The sequence below is a fragment of the Vipera ursinii genome (genome assembly GCF_947247035.1).
Source record: "Vipera ursinii genome assembly, chromosome: Z".
In the NCBI taxonomy this organism is placed as follows: Eukaryota; Metazoa; Chordata; class Lepidosauria; order Squamata; family Viperidae; genus Vipera; species Vipera ursinii.
Genome location: NC_139517.1, coordinates 67976157 through 67998855, shown reverse-complemented (window position 1 = coordinate 67998855; position 22699 = coordinate 67976157). Strand labels below are relative to the sequence as shown.

General features: G+C 41.6%; 2 protein-coding genes across 3 annotated transcripts in view; one reads left to right on the top strand and one right to left on the bottom strand.

Annotated features, from left to right (window-relative positions):
- Positions 1-807: 807 nt before the first annotated feature.
- On the bottom strand, positions 808-7132 carry MPLKIP (M-phase specific PLK1 interacting protein). Its single transcript, XM_083376771.1, has 2 exons — positions 6728-7132; positions 808-1606 (listed from the first exon to the last, which is right to left on the bottom strand). The coding sequence occupies exons 1-2, from the start codon at positions 7082-7084 to the stop codon at positions 1400-1402; spliced, it is 564 nt and encodes a 187-aa protein (XP_083232897.1). The 5' UTR covers positions 7085-7132; the 3' UTR covers positions 808-1399.
- A 979-nt stretch (positions 7133-8111) lies between these two features.
- The window catches only part of SUGCT (succinyl-CoA:glutarate-CoA transferase), a 351908-nt gene continuing 337320 nt past the window's right edge, over positions 8112-22699 (top strand). For both annotated transcript variants that reach the window (XM_083378302.1, XM_083378303.1), the window contains exons 1-3: positions 8112-8425; positions 13433-13484; positions 14509-14582. In XM_083378302.1, the coding sequence (XP_083234428.1) occupies positions 8227-8425; positions 13433-13484; positions 14509-14582 (325 nt within the window). In that variant the 5' untranslated portion in view covers positions 8112-8226. The remainder of the gene's footprint in view (positions 8426-13432; positions 13485-14508; positions 14583-22699) is intronic.

The window sequence follows — 22699 nt, the reverse complement described above, 5'->3', positions numbered from 1 at the left end:
TGTCAGAAGGTTGCAAAGGGCGATTACATGACAGAGGGACTTTACCACCATCATAAATATGAATTAATTGCCAAGCATCTGAATTTTGATCACTTGACTATGGAGATGCTGCAAGACGGTCATAAGCCACTTTGTTCAGTGTTTTAACTTCGAAGTCACTAAACGAATGGTGGTTAAGTCAAGCAGTACCTGCATTGCCATGATACTCAACATCTATATGTAGATACTGGAAGGCTACCAGCGATTGTAGGATTGGGTGTACATTTATAACAATGACACTCGGGATTACTGTTCTTTTTCATCAATTTCAAACTCCTTGACTTTATTCTTATTTGGACCAGACTGCATATTGCATTCGACCAGTATGATGAAACTAACAGGTCAAAGGAACTGATAAGTAGGGATGTCTCAAAACTGAATAGAGATTTTCTTGACTTCAATAGGGTTATTTTTCCCAAAAGGATTAGGTACCTAGTTTACAGGTGCATTTTGATCGTGTTGTCCCTTTATTGCTTATTTAAGTGCACTGGCAAGTGGACATGATTTATCAGATGCATCTCTTAGGTATTTCTATTTGAAGGAACAAGATTTTTACTGTATTCACCAGAAAATCTTTTATATATTCCAACCAGGAGAGGTTTAAGTGCAGTCTAGTGGTATCACCTTTTTTTGGTGGTGGTTCCAATGCTGGGGAATTCATTTCATTAACAATTTGATTAGACCATTCTTAGGAAAAATGTGAAAATCTACCACTTTGTTTCATGCTCTTTGTTTAAATCAGCTATCTTGAACTATTATTATTGCTATGTTTCTGCTTTTTTCTTTTCTGATTGCATCATATGCCTATTTTATGACACTTATTACAGTATATTTTCATATCTATTATTAGGATATAGATTATAAATTTCACTGTAGCTTAGCTTTCTTGGGAGCATGCAGTGTACAAAAATGTTAAATATTTCATCACTCACAACTATAAAAAAACCCAACCCAAAGGATTTTAATAATGTAGGTTGAAGTATGATTAACAAAAACTACTAAAATATTTGTAATACAAAATGATCTACTTTACTTTAAAATTCTCCTTGTTTTGACATTTTTTTCAAGAAGCTTACAATCTTAAAATTTGCCAAGGAAGACTCTTAAAAGTCTCAAAACAATTCAATGATGGCTAAGAATACACTCTTAGTATTTCTCTTTTGTATATTCAGAAATGTAAAGTATCTTCTTTCTTTTAGTATAAAAATATTCAATCTTGTCAAAACGACAGAGCAAAAATATGGAAATTAAAAATATACCCCTTATACTTGCGTAATGATCATCTTAAGAAAGTCAATTCTATTTCAGTTTCTCACGAACACATCAGTATCTCACAAATATTATTTAACTTGTAAGTTCTTTAACTGAAATATCTTCCTTTTCTACCACAATGTGTTGCTTGTTCAAGGTTGAATTGTTGGTTAACATCAGTAACAGACACAGGTTCTAGGCCTGCCCATGGGTCCTCAAGCATTGAAGATTTATAATAATTCTCCACATCATCATTGGACAGTGTTTTCTCTTTCCCATGTGGTGTACCAAATGGAGTCAATATTCGGGGTGATCCCTTTGAGAAAAGTTATGAAGAAAAAGAAAAGAACATGTATATGTATATATTTTTCTCATTCAGTATTAAGTTCTTTAATACTTCCATCTAGCCTAAAATATGTAGTTTCTACACATTAGTTATTACCTGTTTTTTTTATATTCTCACTTGAAAATTATAACCAAACAAAAATACTGAGATGATGAATGCCTAAAGGACATATTAAAACAAGAACAGAAAGTTATAAATACCTCTATTTTTAATATTTCAAAACTAATTAGTTGATATAAAGATGTATATATTTTTCTGGTTCCCTCATATTCCTCCTTCCTGATGCTGCTCTCATTTGGCACCACTACAGTGATCTGGTCCTTATCAATTACCATGTCTGACAGATTGGCTAGTCTGAAACTGGAAGTCCCACAGGATCTTAGCCTTCTTATTCTCCACAGCCTTCAATGGAATTTCCCATCTGGACTTGGGAAGATCTAGCACTATGTATATGTGCCTGTACAGAATGCATTATTTTACATGCCTGACCAGAATGTACAACAGAGTGAGAATAACTTTTGCATAGCTGCCTCTAAATGAGATGGCAGCAGCTTGGGATCTTTGTAGTGTCTCCTTCAATTGTGTGTTTGCTTAGCAACCATTCTGATTTAAGAAATGGACTGTTGTCATTAAATAAGGAAGGTTGTACAGGTAGTCCTCGAGTTACGAATGAAATGGAGCCTGCCCATTCCATTCGTAACCCAAGAATTCATGGGAGTGAATCTCATATCTTGAACAAGATCACTCCCTGCTTGTTAACACTCGCATGGCTCGTTAAGTGAACATGAGGTATCTCAGGGTAGGGAAAGCCATGGGGGGGCATAGTGATGGAACAGGCCCCCAAGGCCTCCCCGACTATGATAAAATATCTCATGCTTCCCACTCCTTTCCTGCCACGCCGGACTCACTTACCTTGAAAAGGTCCATCTTCTCTCTGTCACAATTTCTGCCTTTGAGGGCGAGGAGAGTCGATGGAAGTTTCTGGGTGCCCATAATATCGTGCGAGTTCAGGCACCCATCCTCTTTTGCACAGTGGCAACCTGAACTCTTGCCGTGTTTTCAGTGCCTATGTTCTGCTCCCGCCCCCAACTCCTTTCTGCCACTGCCAGAATAATTTTCACCAGGACGGAGATCTTGGGGAGACTGAAAGCTCTGTCAGCATGCAAATGCAGCCAGGCGGAACTTCCAGTGTCTGTCAGGTCTCCGTCTAGGTAAAAAGAATTTTGAGTGCCTGTGGAGTGCTTGGAAACGAAGCATCTGCTTCATTTTCAAACGCCCCACAGGTGCTGATACACTTTTTATCCAAACAGAGTCCTGAATACAAGGAGAAGAGTGGCCAGATTTGTGCCAGCCAGCCGGTCAGGCAAGGAGTGGATCGGGTGGGGTGGCTGGCTGGGGAGATGGGATCATGGCTGTTCAGATAGTCACTGCTGCCAGCAGTGGCTTGGACGCATGTACAAGGGGCCTGGCTCTGAGATGCCTCCCCCCTCAGCTGAAAGCTTCATTTCTGCCCACAAACTAAGGCCAGCGCATGCGAGAGAGCAGCACACCCGGGCAATGGACAGCATTGTTTCCTGCACCCGGCCAACTCCGATTCCATGCTTTGCCCCACAGGCATGCAAACAAAGAATTCCCCCCCCCCAAGAATGGGAGCTTCTGGGGGGCATGATGTCTTTTGCAGAGAATTTGTGTTTGAACTTGTGCAATATTACGGCACCCAGGAGCTTCCATTGTCAGCGCAAAAAGCATTTCCAAGCTGACTCTCTTTTCCCTGAAAGGGAAAGAAACTGCAAAAGAGAAAAGACAGATTTTGCAAGGTGAGTGTATCTGGTGGGGCTTGATGGGAGGGTGAAGCAGTTGTGAAGAGTGGAAAGGAATAGGATGAATGTTGCAGAGCAAACAACTGCTGTGGTGCTGCAATATTCATGATTTTGGGACTTGCTCATAAATACTAGGGGGCGCTTGTCATGTAACTTTGAATGAGTGTTAAGTGAATGCTCGTAACTCAGGGAGTACCTGTATTGCGGTCTGTATGGTTTTAATTTATTGTGTTCTATGAAGCCAATCATTAGTTGGAATAACATACTTTTTGGCTGTGGATAATATTTTAGCTCAGACATTATGTTGATAAGTCATAGTTTATGGTAACCATGATATGGTAACCTAGCACCTATATTCAACTTTTGCCATTACTAGATACAGCACAAAGTACTCCTGAAATATTGTATGTTGTCTCATAAAACAGATCGAAGTAATTTCCTGTATTTCATCTATATATCTGCATACCTACAATATTTAAACAAAACAATCACTTTTTTTAGGTAGAGGATTCAGAATCTTTGCTGCCTTTCAAAAACAATGATCCTATTCACAATTATAGAGAATAATGTTTTAAATAAATTTGTGAGAAAAATGACCTTGGTTTAAGGTTTATTTTTATTAATCATTAAAAGTTGTGTGCACTAAAATAATATGAAATGTCCTTCGCATATAGTATCAACACAACCTAATAAGTATCTTATTTTCCTTGGGTTTAATTGCATAATACTACTGCCAAGACATTTGATGTTTGGTTATTAAATGAACAGTTTTGAACCCTTTAGAATTATTACAGTCCTGCACTACTCTGATCTAGAATGTGATGATAGCTTCATCTAAATATTATCCACACTTTATTTAAACTTAGGGCACACTTAACACCAAGTACTCCACAGATAGTCATAATAGGATTTGAACTTTTAAGTTAAATCATAATACCTCCTTATGTATTTTTCTTCCTTATCAATGCATCATCATATATGTCTAGTTACAATATTAAATACAATTCCATGGATTTTTAGTATTAGACTTTTAGGTCAGTAATTTGACTATTCCTTTATTCTAAATAATTAATCTCTGTCGTGGGCAGGTGTGTGTTATTTTTTTTAAATTTTCTACACTGCGTTTTTATTGCTTGTAGGTCACCTAGAGTTACTGTGAGTTTGTGGCCATATAAATTTCCTAAATATATAAATTTAATTGCCTTATTACGCTGCCAACATATGCTGGATCATGGAGAAAGCTAGAGAGTTCCAGAAAAACATCTACTTCTGCTTCATTGACTATGCTAAAGCCTTTGATTGTGTGGATCACAACAAACTGTGGCAAGTTCTTAAAGAGATGGGCATACCAGACCATCTTATTTGTCTCTTGAGAAACCTATATGTGGGCCAAGAAGCAACAGTGAGAACTGGACATGGAACCACTGATTGGTTCAAAATTGGGAAAAGAATCCGGCAAGGATGTATACTGTCACCCTGCCTATTTAACTTATATACAGAGCACATCATGAGAAAGGCAGGGCTAGATGAATCAAAAGTTGGAATTAAGATTGCCAGAAGAAATATCAACAACCTAAGGTATGCAGATGATACCACTCTAATGGCAGAAGAAGAACTAAAGAGCCTCTTGTTGCAGGTGAAGAAGGAGAGCGCAAAAGTTGGGTTGAAACTTAACATTAAGAAAACCAAGATCATGGCATCTGGCCCTCTCAATTCCTGGCAAATAGATGAAGAAGAAATGGAGGTAGTGACAGATTTTATTTTCCTGGGCTCCAAGATCACTGCAGATGGGGACTGTAGCCAAGAAATTAAAAGACGCTTGCTCCTCGGGAGGAAAGCCATGACAAATCTAGACAGCACACTAAAAAGGAGAGACATCACCCTGTCAACAAAAGTGTGTATAGTCAAGGCTATGGTCTTCCCAGTTGCAATGTATGGCAGTGAAAGTTGGACCATAAGAAAGGCTGAGCGCCCAAGAATTGAGGCCTTTGAGCTATGGTGCTGGAGAAGACTCCTGCGAGTCCCTTGGACTGCAAGGCGATCAAACTGGTCAATCCTAGAGGAGATCAACTGTGACTGTTCTTTAGAAGGCCAGATCCTGAAGCTAAAACTCAAATACTTTGGCCACCTAATGAGAAGGAAGGACTCACTGGAGAAGAGCCTAAAGCTGGGAAAGATTGAGGGCAAGAGAAAAATGGGACGACAGAGAATGAGGTGGCTGGATGGAGTCACTGAAGCAGTAGGCGTGAGCTTAAATGGACTCCAGAAGATGGTAGAGCACAGGAAGGCCTGGAGGAATGTTGTCCATAGGGTCGTGATGGGTTGGACACGACTTCGCAGCTAACAACAACAATTGCCTTATCCAAACTGCATAATGACCCACCACATTAATTTTTACTTCCAAAATTTTTATAATTTTAGATGTACTGCTATATACTTTATAGTTTGTTTAGTCAATTTCTATGTTGTCTAGGCTACATTGACACTGGGCCAGATAAATGTGACTTTTCAAAAGATTTGTGCTGCTGAAATAAAATGACAGACTGAATAACACGGATTATTTTAATCTCTTCTATAGTAGTCACATACTGTAATGGAATGTGGGAATGACTTTGGGACACAGGAGGAAGTTCTGCAGCCTAAGAGAATGGTCTGTAAGAGGCAGCTTGGTCTGCAGGTGGGGAAAAAAAACATAGGAAGCCTTTTGATCACAAAATGGAAGTGATCAGAACCCTATACCACTGGGCTGAAGGTTTGCCTACCAACCAACAGGAAAAAGAAAAAGAATTAAAACACATCAAAGAAGCCCTCAGAACTTGTGGCCATCCCAACTGGTTATTACATATTTTATGGAATAGATTGCCTAGGTTTGTTCTTTATATCTATTTATATCTAATGGTCAGATCCTCCAGGTCTTGAGAGATCAATAAATATGGTGATTCTCCTCAGTTTTTTTGTAGAGCCCCAGCTTAACAAAAACCCGTTTATTCGTAAAGACGGCTTACTAAGTTCCGGACTTTTAGAAGTCAGCTTTTAGAATGACAGTAGTTGGAACAATTGCGATCTCATGTTAAAAGGCGTCATTGAATGTAACATGTCTGCTGACTGGAAATTAAACAGGCGTGCAAGAAGGGCATGTTTAATTCTACGCGCAATTACCAAGCTCAGAGAGCACCAAGGACCTCCTCACTTCAGGCGCGCAGGGCCCGAACGGCTGAATCGTGAACGGCCCCGGTTATGTCTACCCCCCCCGCTCCCCCACAGCAAATACCTGGTTGTATCTCTGGTAGCTCCCCGAAGGCGGCTGCTTGAAGAGCTGGTGGTGGTGAAACGCTCCTCCGGGGGACCTGCCGCCACTGTAGGGAGCCAGGTACCTGGGGCTGGTACTGTGGGGCCTACGGGGTGTGTACGCCGCAGCCGAACCTCCAAACCAGCCTCCACTATCCCCGCACGGTTGGAAGCGGGGAGAGCGAGGAGAAATGTCGTACGGCCGCGAGCGGGATCCGTAAGGCGACCTGTGGCGAGGGCTTTGGTAGCCTTGTGGAGAAGCTCCTCCAGAGGCAGGGCTCAAAAACCCGGAGCCACCCGAAGACGGCGGGGTGGGAGGCCGGAAGCCCTGCCGATACATGGCGATCTCGGGAACGCAATTACAGCAACCGCCAATTTCCTTCGGCTAGTAAACTCCAGAGGACGAGGAGTTCCGGGTCAATTCGATTGCTGCTCTCCTTCGAAACTGCTCCGCCGAGAGTCTTCCGTTCCGTGTGTAAGCTTTACGTCACTTCCGCGTGAATTAGAAATCGAGACCTTTGACTTGCGTGTTCTTACTATATTGTAATACGTAGGATGCATTAGTCGAATCTAGATGGGTTTACGTTCATTCAATGAAACTTTTTAGTATAGGCGTGCAGTAGAAATCTAAAGTTTCAATATAATTATATTACAATTTATATATTCATTTATTAGAATAGAATAGAATAGAATAGAATAGAATAGAATAGAACAGAACAGAATAACTGAGTTGGAAGGGACCTTGTAGGTCTAGTCCAGAGATCCCCAACCTTTTGAACACCAGGGACTGGTTCGTGGAGAGGTTTTTCCACATAATCTAGAGTGTTTTCTTGTAGAGAATTTCTCTTTAAATTATTCAATACTTGGACCTCGCATTCCCAATCTACGCACCTGATTTTGGAACGAAAGTGTGGATGATGGAGGGATTAGCTTCCAAGTTGCCCGTGTGTGGGCTATAAGTTCCGTTTTGCATGTTTTGCTGCTCGATCAGTCTGGAAGGAAAACTACAAGGGGACGACAAAACTGCAACCATATTTTTCTATTTTTCTTCGTTTCCTTCTAAGCTCCCCTTTATACTTTGTCGTGGGTGATGGGTATTAGGCGCGGATTGTTCCCGATTATGGGGAAACAACCTATCTGCTTTGGCGTGCAGTTGCCTCAAGAAAAAGTAGCATTTTTTTCTCAGGCTTGCAGGCTATTCCATCCTAATGGTACCTAAAACGGATAGATCTCCAACGATGTTTAAAAAAGGAGAGGCGGGAACCATTTCTTAGCAGATAGCTTTCTAGACACAGCTTGAAAACTCGCGCTTGCGTCGTTTCACTGCTCCCTGCCTTGCTTAGTTCAGCTGAGGCTGAAACGAGGTATCCATCACGGCTGCGCAATGCATGCCTCTGAAGACTTGGTACAAGAGTCCAAAGTTTTTTGGAATACTGATGTCCGCCCTCCTGTAGCCCTGCGAGTCGGTTTCAGCAGTGGCCAATGTCAGCTGCCGGCATGTTGGGGGCTAAGATGGGAAGAAGCAGCCGCACTATATATCATCTGAGGAAACGCCTGTGCTCGCCGCTGGCTAATGGCGCTGGCTCCTTTCTCGGTCCCCTGGGCTTCCCTCAACTCTTGCGACTTCCCTCCTGTCCTGGCATTTTCAGGGGGCTGCAACAGGGAAACTGCCCCCATCCAGGTAGCTTTTTTCCTTAAACATATTTAAACATTCCAGGTAGCATTAACATTTTTCGTTCAGTCAAGCCATTGCCAAAAGTTGTGACACGATCATAAGGAACTGTACACGGCTGCAGAGGAGAGCTTAGAGAAAGCATTCAGGAGAAACCCCATTTCAGAACGTTTCATTTGCAACAGAATATAATAAATTGAAGCAATTCATGAGGAAAATCTTAGCTGTGTGGTCCCTAGGGTCGGAAAGGACTTGATGGTGCATAATTAATCAAATTCAAACGAGATCATAATTGTTGCAAATTTGGGGGAAGTTGAGCAAACCTTATTTTGGAAATGCAAATCGTCGGGCTAGTCCTCTGTCAGCAAAAGATAGGATTTCTATAAAAAAGAAAGGGTTCTCTTTGCTTACATTTTGTAGATTATCATCTCTGAAATGTGTGCTGAGGGTAACTGGATATATTGAATAGAAAATAATGCTTTACAGTTGCTACCTAAAAAAAACCCTACTTTAACTGGAGAATTATTTCCAACTAAATTACAATGTTTTTAAAAAATTACATGAAATGGCTTAATTATTCATTGCAAGAAAACAAATAATTAAATAATAACACAAGTTTATGCCCAATTAAGTCTCAGCATATAGCTAATCTTGACTGATCTAAAAAAGCTAAGCAAATACTTGGCTTTATTTGGCTGGAAGATCTTTAATGAGATCCTAATGTTGTACAGAAGTCTGAGAAGCTGGAAAAAACATCTGAAAAGAAAGCAGTGGCAAGCCACTTTTGTAAGATTTGTCTATGGACTTATGCGACCTTGAAGTCATCAGGAGCTGATTTTGACTTGTGGGAATTTTTACAGCACTGCACTTTGTAATAGAGACTGACATTTTCAACATGACTTGTTTATTAATTTTATTATTTTATTCTTATTCCCACTTTTCCTATAGAAATTTAAGCAACTTTCTTTTAGGTCTCTATTTTATCTCTCTCCAGAACACTGAGGCTGGGGCTTCTCTTGGCGAGAGGCAGAGGATAGCAATAGCAATAGCAACAGCACTTAGACTTACATAGTGCTTCATAGAGCTTTATAGTCCTCTCTAAGCCATTTACAGAGTCAGCATATTGCCCGCAACAATCTGGGTTTTCATCTTACCGATCTTGGAAGGATGGACGGCTGAGTCAACGTTGAGCCGGTCAGGATTGAGGAAATTGAACTCCTGGCAATATGAGCAGAATTAGCTAGTAATACTGCATTCTAAGGGATGCGGTGGCTCAGTTGGTTAGGACGCTGAGCTTGTCGATCACAAGATCGGCAGTTTGGCGGGCCGAATCCCAAGGGCCGCGTAGCAGAGTGAGCGCCTGTTACTCGTCCCAGCTTCTGCCAACCTAGTAGTTTGAAAGCACGTAAAAATGCAAGTAGAAAAATAGGGACCACTACGGTGGGAAGGTAACAGCGTTCCGTGCGCCTTTGGCATCTAGTCATGCCGGCCACATGACCACAGAGACGTCCTCGGACAAGCGCTGGCTCTTCGGCTTTGAAACGGAGATAGCATCGGCCCCTAGAGTCGGAAACGACTAGCACGCATGTGCGGGGGAACCTTTACTTTTACCTTTACCTTACTGCATTCTAACTACTGCATCACCATGCTTGATAATAGATTTAAGTGGTTACCAATGCTGCAATTAAACCGATTCATTTACATTAACCAGAATACATAAAATTTGCCTTATTGAATCAGAAAACTGGTTTATCTAAACTGATACTCCAGTAGAATCAGAAAAGCTGTGCAAGTCCTATGGCAGAGGTCTTTATTATGTCTCCTACATACTATCCTTATAATACAAAACTACATAATCTAAGGCCTCCAGGTTTCATGTAGTCTCAAGAAATGTTAGGTCTTTCCATGGAATTCCTTCAAGAGTTTCACTGAACTGAGATTTTTCAAATGTAGTAAAAAGTAAAGATTTATAAAATATGGATAGAATACCCATATTAGCAATACTTAACTTTAAATATATTTAAATTAAAAGCAATTAAAATTATTGTCAATTATTTGCCATGCTCTTGCTCCCAAGCATGTAACTCAAAAACTATATGCATCTCTTGGCTTTAGAAATGTTGGCTGATCTACATTTTAACAGTGGATCCAGATCTAGCCATTCTTATACAAGAATCTACAAGGTAGATTCTTCCAATCTGCAATGAAATGCTAGACCACTTACCATTCTGGAGAAACAGGAATTGATGACATTTTCCACATTCTGCCCTTAAGCTGCTAGAAAGATGATCTTCTCTGAAATTATATTACTTTTTTTCCCCAACAGTAGTGTTTCAATTCTTTCCACTGGCATAAACAGGGCAGTTTGGTCCTCTTATACAATTCCCACTTTCACCCCGTTCCTTTTCTGTGTTCTGAATAACATTTTATACTGAGCTGTCAGTCTGCTTTCCATAAAAAGCTGGATCTTTTCTTTTTTAAAAAATTGCTTGATTTAGTGAAATGCTGGCTATTTCTTTGAGTATTTAAGTATAGTAGAACTTTGAAATACCTTTTTTTTGCTTAAGCTGACAAAATCAACAAGAGTACTGTCAAGTTTCTCCTTTCTTTCAGGTGACCTAAAAAACTTTTTTTAAAAAAACCAGTCTTCCAAAAATCTGTCATGAAAAAGGGAAAGCAATTAGCACTTGATTTTTTGGGCATATGGGGGAGGGGGTAAAATCAGGAAAGTCCGTCACATGTGTTCTCTGTTAACCATGGTTCAGATACAATAACTTGCCATTGTTGTTGTTAGCTGTGAAGTTGTATCCAACCCATCGCAACCCCATGGACAACATTCCTCCAGGTCTTCTCTACCATCTTCTGGAGTCCATTTAAGCTCACGCCTACTGCTTCAGTGACTCCATCCAGCCACCTCATTCTCTGTCGTCCCCTTTTTCTATTGCCCTCAATCTTTCCCAGCATTAGGCTCTTCTCCACTGAGTCCTTCCTTCTCATTAGGTGGCCAAAGTATTCGAGTTTTAGCTTCAGGATCTGGCCTTCTAAAGAGCAGTCAGGGTTGATCTCCTCTAGGACTGACCGGTTTGATCGCCTTGCAGTCCAAGGGACTCGCAGGAGTCTTCTTCAGCACCAGCTTGCCATTACTAAGGCCCAAATAAAGGAGGAGGTTGCAACCCAAAAAGGATTTCTTAACTTTGCTTCTTCTAGCATGAACATTCCATCTTTCAGTTTTTGAAACTTTTTTTCTGATTTAAAGGAAATTTTCTTCAATCCTTGAAAAAAGACATGTTAAAAAGTTAAAACAGTTATGAGTTTAAGAAAAATCTATATGAGAGCAATACTTATAGATTAGCTCAAGGTTCACAAAAATGTTTAAACTTTTAAAACAGGGGTGTCAAACTGCCGGCCTGTGGGCCGGACACGTCATCGAAACGATGCCCGCCCCATTGCGGCAATGGCGAAAAAGCTCCAATACATTGCGCGACATCATGTGATGTTGTGAGTTTGACATGTCTGTTTTACAACTTTCAGATTCGTTAATCAGATAGTATGTTACAAAAAGAGGGAAAGCAGAGGTAAGGAAAAATGATAATGATGTTTGCAGAATTTGGATTTCAAAGTGGAAATTATGTACACTGGTTAAGAGGAAAAGGCAGTTCTGTTTTTTTTTCAAATGAACTGTATGTATATAATAGAATAATTAAACTATAGAGTACCACAGTCTCAGTTTCAGTTGGCATCTAGAACTGCCTCTGAATTACTAACAAGAGCAAGTATTCTTGGATTTTATCAAAGATATGACACAGAATTATGCAATGGTTCCGCTTCTAAGGGAAAAATGTACTTTGTAATTGCAACACAATTTTACCAGAAAAATGTTTGGTTTAAGAAGTTGACATGCATGCCTGTAACACAGACATGTCAAAAACAAGGCCCGGGGGCCGGATTCGGCCCATGAAGTGGTTTCATGTGGCCCGTGAAGCCATCCTGGAAACAGTGAGGGAACGGCCCCCACTGCCTTGGCCCTGGCCTAGAGACCCTCCTCCTGCCAGAGACCCTCAGATCTGTCTCACTCCTGCCCGGGCCCCCATAGGCACCCTTGATGCGAACGATGTAGAGCTGGCCATGCCCACCCAGTAGGCCATACGCACTCTCGCCATGCCCACCCAGTAGGCCACGCCCACCCTGGCCATACCCATCCGGCCCCGAGGGCAACCGCAATGCTGATGCGGCCCTCAATGAAATTGAGTTTGACCCCTGCTGTAACACATTCCAAATTATCTTTTTTTCGCTTCAGATTTCTATTCCTGAAAAATCCTGTTTCCTAATTTAGATCAAATACAGTACTACTGGAACCCATCTCTGTGCTTAGGTGAAAGACATGGTTTTAGATTTTATCCCTAGGTTGCAAAAAGAAATGTACAGTCTGTATCTCCGCCCCCAAATAAAGCTACCTGTTTCAGCTACTCTTGGTTTTCTTCTTCCTATCAAAAAATACTCATTTTTTTAATCTACAATGAATGTGGATCTGAGCACAGTTAAATTTTCCATTTAAAAAAATGTTCATTTGCTGATACACAAATGTTTAAATGTAGTAAACATTCTACTTTTTAAATCATAAATTTCTTAAAAGTCTTTGATAGGTTAGCCAATTTATACTCTTGTGCTAGAAAAACTATTTTGCCTCCCCTAGTAAATAAGGCGCTCAAAATATTTAAACAAAAGAAAGCCTGACGGTAGATTTAACATTAGCACATGTAACAAAAGCATCTTTCCAAAGGATGGCAGAATTGGATTAAAAATCAAGTTTTCTCTCTAAAAGAAGTAAGTAAGTTTTTCAATACAAGAGACAATTGTGGTCAAAATTGATAGAGGTTTTCCCTGCTTCTGGTCTTTGAGGAAATTTGCTCTTTTGCAAATTATGCTAATTAAGGTAAACAATTTTCCCCCCTGAAATATGACCTTTGCCTGACAATGAAGTGATGATTATAATAACATTTTCCTATTCATAATCAGGTGCTGATACAGTGAAGCCACTTGATGGTGTAAGAATTCTTGATCTAACAAGGTTTGTGCTGCTTTGGATGCAGTTCTGAGAATTATTTAAATTGCCTCATGCAAAGTCTTTGACAAAAATGACATTTTTAGGGGAGGGACAATAAGATTGTAATTAACTGCTGAAATGAGGTCAGAAGTAATTAATGTATTTTGATAGTTTTTTTCTTTTTTCTTCATTTCTTGTAATTTTTTTGTTTGTTATTTTTCTTACTTTCCCCCTCTATTTTTTTATGTTTGAGTAAATTCTTGATTTTTTTAAAAAAAGATAATATTTTTGCTATTTTCTGAATTGCCTAGGTCAGTGGTGGCGAACATATGGCACGCGTGCCAGAGGTGGCACTCAGAGGTCTCTCTGTGGGCACGTGCACTGCCGCCACTAGCAGCTCGTGCAGGCCCATTAGGCCGCCGCCCGGAGCAGAAGCCGCGCCCAGCACAAAGCAGGCAAAACGGCCGGCTAGCAAGCTCGAGTAGAGGTATTAGAGCATCAAGATGGCCATGCCTACCTGGCCACACCACCCAGTCTGCTGTGACCACCCTGGGCATGCCCACCCAGTGGGCCACACACCCTGCCCTCCCTGAGGGAATCACAATGCTGATGCGGCCCTGGCACTTTGCAATAAATAAGTGGGTTTTGGTTTGCGGTTTGGACACTCGGTCTCTAAAAGGTTCGCCATCACTGGCCTAGGTTAGATTGAATGGATGTGTTCCACGTATATTCCCTTAAATGTTGCCATTTGATGAGATCTCAGAGATGTACCTTGGTGGCTGCTGCAGGCCTTTGGAACAACCTCCCACCTAAGCTTCGAAGGATCTCTAATGAGGAGGGCCCTGGGCACCTGGCTCTTCCCCAAGTATTGGGTTAGGACGTGAGAGGATTCTTGATCTAGTGTCGGGAAAGGGCTCTCTTATTTTTAGCCATGTTTTATGTATTGTTATCAGCTGCCTAGAATAATTATATGAGATAGATGGCCATATAGATCCTATAAAAATAAATGTATACATACATGCATAAATTTCATTATTAAATGTTGCAGAGTACTTGCAGGACCTTTTGCCACTATGAACCTTGGGGATCTTGGAGCTGAAGTAATCAAAGTGGAAAAACCAGGTAAAAGTGGTATATTTTTGTTGTGAAAGACACTTATTATGGGGTAACATTTTTTTTTACAAGTTCTATACCAGGCATGTCAAACTGCCGGCGAGTGGGCCGGATGCATCACACCGAAACCACGCCCACTCCATTGCTGGCAATGGGGGAAAAGTTGCAATAAGTCACGTGACATCACGAGTTTGACATGCCTATTCTAGACTAGTTTCTCAAGAGAAGCATATTAAATAAAACTAATGTTAGAGAAGGAGGGAAAAGTAAACATAAAATTATGATAGTGATATTGTATGGAAATATGAATAGGGATTTTTCATCCTGTCTCAAAATTGGAAAACATGGGATCATACAGTGGTCACAGTTCCACAAAGACATACATTTAAGATATTTTATCTCAAGGTTTTAAATATGCTTGGTTGTGGCAATAGATTTCTCTCAAGGGTGAGTACATTGGGGGAGCCTGATTTTACAATATTTAGATATACAAAACAATATTTAAAATAAAACCAAATAAAGAGAAATGAAACATCCTTCAAATTCTTGAAACATAACAGGATGATGGGAAGATGACAGCCCTTGACTAGAACCCGTCAAGTCCAGAAAAGCTTGCTAGAACTTAGAAGTGAATTAAACCCCTCTGTCTGAAATTATGCATTGTGGGGCGCCATGAAATCAATATACGTTTTGCACAAAGAGTTTAGCTAAAGTCTTTGCAGTTGGGATCTTAGGGCATGGAATGAAATGAACTTGTCTAGAGAACAAACCCGTTACGACACAAATTACAGTGTTTCCAGCACTTTCAGGCAATTCCACGATAAAATCCATAGAAATCTCTCTCCAGGGTGTTGACAGACTTGTTACTGGTTGTAGCAGTCCTGAAGATTTCCCTTGCCAGCATTTAGCTGCTGCACATGTGAGGCAGCTGGCTACATAGCTTTCTGTGTCCTTTTTTAAAGCAGGCCACCAAAATTACTTCTTAAGAAGATGTAAGTTTTAACAAATCCAAAATGTCCAGCAGTTGCTTGTATTACTTTAAGTCTTAGGGCATCTTGGACATAAAGCTTTCCTGCAATCCAGGCTAATCCATCTTTTAACAGACACAGGTTATTCTGGTTCCGAAACCAATCATCGGTCTCTAATGCAGTTTTAAAGTCCTGCAACAAAGTTTTTCCGATAGGAGCCACAGGTCTTGACTAGGCCTTGGTGGTTACAGGGGCTGCTAATTGATGAGGATGTAAAAATGGTTTAGTCACTTCTGCTTTATTGCTGTTATGTTGTAGTCTAGACAATGTATCTGCTAAAAAATTCTTTCCCCCAGGAGGTAATGGATAGTGAAATCAAAACAATGAAAGTGTTGAGACCACCTTGCTTGTTTGGGTGAGAGTTTCCTGGGAGTTTTCATCACTTCAAGATTCTTATGATCAGTCCGTACTTGAAACGATATTTTATTCCCTTCCAGGAAATGCCTCCAAGTGAGGAGAGCCCATCATACAGCATAGGCCTCCTTCTCCCAAGCTGCCCACCTCTGCTCAGTCTCTGATAATTTCCTAGAGGTGTAAGCACAAGGTTGCAATTGTCCCTCTTTGTTTCTCTGTAATAAGACTGCTCCTACAGCCACATTGCTGGCATCAGCTTGAATTATAAACAGCTGTTCTGGGTTCGGGTGTTTCAAAACTGACTCCACAGAAAAAAGTCTCTTTAAGTCTCTCCAAAGTGGCTTCACATTCCCCGGTTGACTGGGCTTTGGTTTATCCCTCCCTCTGGTTTTTAACAAGTTTGTAATGGGAAGGGCAATTTGTGCAAAAGACAGGATGAATTGTCTGTAAAAATTTGCAAATCCTAGGAAACATTTGAGTTGTTTCCTGGTTTTTGGAGGAGCCCACTCCAAGACTGCTCACACTTTCTCTGGGTCCATCTCTACCTCCTCATTAGATATACAATAGCCCAAGTAATCAATACAATCTTTGACAGTTTGGTGTACAGTGTGGCTGAGCATAGTTTTTTCAGTACTGCTCTGACTAGCTTAATGTGTTTATCTTTAGTTTCTGTGTAAATAAGGATGTCACCAGGTAAACCAAAACCTCTTATACAGGTGTTCATGCAGAAGTTCATTGATTAATTCCATGAATACTATAGGGGCTGCTTGTAGTCCAAAAGGGAGAACTTTAAATTGGAAACAACCCAATGGGTAGTTGAAGGCAGCTTTCTATTCATCCCCTTTTTTTATTCGTATGTGGTAATAAGCTTCTCTCAAGTCTAGCTTGGAAATTTTTTTTCCTATTGACAAATGTGCTAACGTATCTTTCATTAAAGGTAGTGGATACAAGTTTTACACACACACAGTGTTCAGACCTCTATAATCTACACACAGATGAAGAGAGCCATCTTTTCTCTGAATAGTACAGGGGCTGCTACCGAGGGTCTAGTCGGTTCTATAAAACCCTGCTCTAAATTCTTTTTGATAAACTTTCCCAGTTTGTCCAACTGGCTTGGGTCCAGGATATCTGAGGGAACACCTGCTGCCGGCATCAAGTTCCCTCCGTCCAGTGCGCTCCCACAGGGAGGGTCTTCTCAGGGTGCCACCGGTAAGAGATTGCCGGCGGGTAACACCCAGGGATAGGGCCTTCTCAGTAGGGGCGCCTGCCCTGTGGAACCAGCTGCCAGTGGAGCTGAGGACTGCCCCCGACCTCCGTTCATTCTGTCGGGGCCTGAAGACCTGGCTCTTCGAGCTCTCTGGCCCAGGCTGAGGATTAATCTTATTTTAACTGGGGTTTTATTCAGGCAGGGACACATATAACTTTTTTTTAAATTTGTTTTTAACTTTTTTATTTTGGTTTTTTTAATCACCCTGTAAACCGCCCTGAGTCCTTCGGGAAAGGGCAGTATATAAATGTAATAAAATAAATAAATAAATAAATAAATAAACTCCCTGGCAGTCATGGAGTACATCTTTGGCTTTGGCAGTTTCACCCCTAGAATGATTTCAATAGCACAGTCTGTGGGTCGATGAGGGGGGAGTTTGTCTACTCTTTCCTGGCTGAATACCTCAGCCATATCTCGGTATTCCATTGGGAGGCTCTGCAAGTTTGACTCACTGAGGGCAGAGTCAAGTTCGCGGTGTAATCCACATCTCCCACCATTTTCTTTATTTTCTTTATTATTATTTTTTATAGAAAAGTTTTACAATACATTTTTAAATACAAAAAACACCCTCCTCCCCCTCCCCTCTCCCCAACTTCCTAGAGCTGAATACAGGGTATAGTAATACAAACATAAGCTAAAATATGCTAACAACAAAAATAAGACATTAAATTCTATCGCACTTTAACTCTCCATAGTCATAATTATATTACTAACAGATAACAACTAATAATACATGATATAAAACCACTACTTATTGAAATGCTAAATGAAACTCAGCCGCCGTCCGTCGAATCACCAGAAAGAATGAGTCCGGAACGAGAGCTGGTTCTCCTGAGCCACGTTTATTTGCTTCATAAACAGTCACTCGAAGACAGACGAAGTCAGCGTTGATTCCACAGCACAATCAACCCTGCTAAATAGCCGGCAAGGCCGACACCCACCACCACGCCCTTAATTGCCTAATCACCCCCTCACCCTACTTAACCACCCCCCCTTGGCCCCTGCCCTTTGGCACCCGCCCCCAGGTACGTATCCTCCCCGTCCCCGTCCCACCACCATTGCAGCCGGTAAGCCACCCCCCAGCCCAGACCACCCCCCTTTTCCCCTCGGGCCCGCACACCCTCGCCACCCCCCACAGGTCCCCAGACCGCCGCGAACTGCGCTGCTTGGGCCATTCGCTGTTGGTGCTTGCCATGCAGTCCCTCGGCAGGCAAAGAGGCTGGCAGGGCTTCGGAGCGAGCCGTCTGCGGAGACGGGTTTCCAGGGGAACACGCTGGTGCTCGTCCTTGGCCCCTCCCCGTTCTGCCGGAAGGCCCTGCTGCCTCCTGGGTTGCCCTGGCGCTCTTCCTCGGCCCACTGCATCGGCACTGGGTGACGACGGCCGGCTGCACATTTCCACGGCTGCTCCCCGGCCTGCCGGAACGCCCCGGTGGCTGCTGGGGCATCGAGGGAAGCGTGGGTGGCTGCTGGGCCATCCCGGCGGCTGCGCTCTTCCCCGGCTCGTTGGAAGGCCGCAGACGCCGGCAGCTGGTCACGGGGCCTGGTGAGTCACTCTGCAGCCTCACCGGGTGTCGGGCGTGTCGAGCCCGACAGAAACTTTTTAGTCCCATATTTATTCTGAATATATTCAATCCATCTTCTCCATTCCACAATATATCTCTGTTGTGATTGTTCTTTCAAATATGCTGAAATCTTTGCCATTTCCGCCAAGTTAGAAACTTTCAAAGTCCACTCTTCTATAGTCGGCAGTTCCTCCTTCTTCCAATATTGCGCTACTAAAAGTCTTGCTGCCGTAATTAGATTCAACATCAACTTAGTGTCTATAACAGTAGTATCTGTAATAATACCCAATAAAAACAATTGCGGAGAAAACTTTATCCTTTTCTTAAATATCTTTTGCATATTCCACCAAATTTTAATCCAAAAAGCTTTAACCTTTTTACAAGTCCACCATATATGAAAATACGTTGCATCCTCACCACCACACCTCCAACATTTGGGCTGGCAATTCGGATACATACTTGCTAATTTTTTAGGGTCTAAGTGCCACCTATAAAACATTTTATAAAAACTCTCTTAAATTTTGGGCCTGCGTAAATTTTACATTTCTAACCCAGATCTTTTCCCAAGTATCCATTGTTATAACTTCTTGAAAATTCTGAGCCCACTTTATCATACAATCTTTAACAAGTTCCATTTCTGAATCAATTTCTGTCAATGCATTATATATCCTTTTTATATGTGTTTGACCTTGATCTCTAATTTGTTTTACCAAATTTTCATCAATCATCAAGAAACCAACTTTCTGGTCCTCTTTCCATCTTGCCTGTAACTGCCCATACTGAAACCAAGTTTGTACAATCTTTTCTTCTTTTAAAATATTATATGGCTTTAATTGCCATACATTCCTTTCTAAACTTAAGATCTCCTTGTACGTAGTCTATTCTTATATAACTTCACATTTGAGACTGACAGATAAACCCCCAGTATTTAATCTTTTTAACTATTTCAAATCCCGTTAGCTCTTCCAGAGCAACCTTTTGTTCTATAGTCATATTCTTAGACAGTATTTTAGTTTTTTGTGTATTTATCTTAAATCCAGAAACTTTCCCATATAACATTATTATCTCCATCAATTCCACAACTGAATAAACCAGTTGAGTTACTGTAATAACCAGATCATCCGCAAACGCCCTCAATCTGTAATCCTGATCTCTTATTTGAATTCCCCTAATTTTATTTGAATCTCGTATTTTAATCAGTAATATTGGCCACCATTTTCTTTAGACATGGGCAGAGCTTCCCATGTGGGAATTTTAGCCGTCTTTCCCTCTAGTTGATCATGGGGCTCCATTTCTTTATCCAAGCCTGTCCCAAAACTAACAGGCACTTAATCCCTGGGGCTAGAATAAATGCTAGAGTCTCTGTATGTCCTCCAAGACAATATGTAAAGGTCTGGTGGGAAAACTGGCAGACGCCCTCCCTACAACCGAGCCATCCATTTGACAAAAAGTAATAGGGGTTTTTAATCTCCTGAGGGATATCCCCATTTTCCCCACTAGTTTTAGGCTGATCATGCATCGGGTGCACCCTGAGTCCAGCAAGGCTGCTAATTTTACTGCCCTCCCAGTGCCATGGAAATTTCTAGCGTCACTGTTATGGGGTTAGTTGGCCCACTCACTAATGGCTTATTTTCGTAATCGCTTTCCGTCCCTTCTGGGTCATCACAGCATGGAGTTGGAGTTCGACCTCTCTGTCATGACCATGGGGGAGCTGTACAACTCTTCATATCTTATCGCAGTCTCTCTTGGATGCGGTGAGGTTTTGGGGGGTCTTCCAGCTGGTAGACGATCCCCTTTCTTGGCAGGTGTCTTGTGCGGCAATAGATGGGTTGATATCCTTCTTTACCACATTTGAAGCAGGCAGTGGTGTGAGGCAGGGCAGGTGAAGCTCAAGTGGTCTCTCCTCACTTATCTCACTGCAGTCTGAAGCTTGGTCTCACCGGGCAGTGTAGGTGCTTGTGTTGAGCGATCTCCACTTCCTCAACTAGCAGGCACCAATCATACAGTCATCCCGGGGCTCCACAAACTATGCAGGGATTGTACAACTCTTTGTTGAGCCCATCCTGAAAACAGCTTATCAGGATGTCTTCTGGTCAGTTTAGATGGCTGGTCAATTCTCTGAACTGTTCGATATACTCAGCCACCAGTCTTCTTCCTTGCTTCTCAGTCTTTATGCGTTCCCGGTCTCTCTTGTCTGCCAGCCAGTCTTCGAAACGTCTGTGGAGAGCAGCCATAAAGCGGTTGAAATTCCTCAATTTGGGTGTGTTGCAGTTGTACAGGGTCACCATCCAATTGGCTGCTCCTCCTTCCAAAGTTAGGGTAACTACCCGAAACTTTTATACATCGGTAGACAGTATTCTACGATAGATTTGCATGTAGGTGAACACTTCTGCCAAGAAATACCCCAATCGCTTCAGATCTCCATCAAACTTCACTCCGATCGGAATTGGCTTCACCTTGGCCAGTTTAGGTGGTCTACCCCTGGTTTCTTGAGATGGACGGCCTCACCACAGTGCTGCTGCTGGGACTCCAGCCGCTGCTATCTCTTAGACCTTTGATTCCTCTTCCTCCGATTCACCCTCCGACTCTTCCTCCGATTCAGGGTGCTCTTTCAGCTGCACCTTGAATTCATCCAGGGTCTTTTTCACATACTCTATCACCTCTTCCATTGTCTCTGACTTCGATTCTTCCTTTTCTCTATCTTTATCAGGAGGGGCAGGTTCTTGATTTTTCTTCTTCACCTTTTCTTCCCTCCACCTCAAGTAAGGGTGACTTTTGGGGCTTTTTCTTCCCATCCTTCTTTTTTCCTGACCCTGAATAACTATCTGGCTCAATCTTCTTTACCAAAAGGACCAGCTTCTTTCAGATCCCTGGAGAGGCTCTCATCGGGTTTCAAACAGAGGAGATCTTTGGCCCATTTCTCTGCCTATAACTCCTCCATGTGGAATTCAGTTGCAACTCCTCCAGCAGAGCAGCAGCTTCTCCACATTGAGTACTATGCATATTTTTCCTTATGTAAGGACCCACCTCAGCTAACCACCCAAGAAAGCAGAACTCTTGAAACAGACATTGTCTTTAAAGGAACTTTTATTAGGGGTTAGTGACAGTAGGGAAGTCGAGGTGAGATTTGGGGAAAAGCCTGCCTAAATGGTATAGTTAAACTAGCAATTTTCCTCCTCCCATCAAAATCATATTGTCCATTTGAAATCCAGCCAATCCACAGGTGTTATGATATTTGGGTAACTGGCACAGTTGACGCACATCTCACAGTCTTCTCCTGTTTCTTTTCTCCATAGCTGCCTCCCTGATAAGGGAGACAGTCTTTTCTCAAGTGGATAGAGGTGGGAGAGGAAAAGCAGAAAGTGAAAGTTATCCCAAGCGAAAGTAAACTACCACCAAACCCACCTCCCCAGCAGAATGGCAGGCCCCAACAAGAGCGCATATGCAGAGAAAACAATAAGGATTTGGGGACCTAACAACTGAATAATATTAACATCCACTTTAATTTTCTCTAAAAAAGATTATAAATATATGCATACATATTATATATTTATCTGCAGGTTATAATCAGTGTAGCACAGATTTTTAGATAGATACATACAGCTAAGTAGGATAGATATTTATTAACAGCATTGGTCTTCAAATTTGCTTGAAGTTACTATAGATCCAAAATTAGCTATAAATATTAGGTTAGAAAAACATAAGAAAACCAGTGTCATTGATAAAAGAAATTAGTGTTGTGTTAAGTTGATAGTCCTTAATTTGTGTTGTCTTGTAAGAAAGATTTCTATGCTTCCCCAGGCAATAGATGACTATACAAACTCTCATTTAACTTCTGAAAAGGAATACAGTACCTGTTTTTAGTTTTCACATCTGCGTTCCAGACTTCTGCTCTGGAATGATAAATGTGCGTGT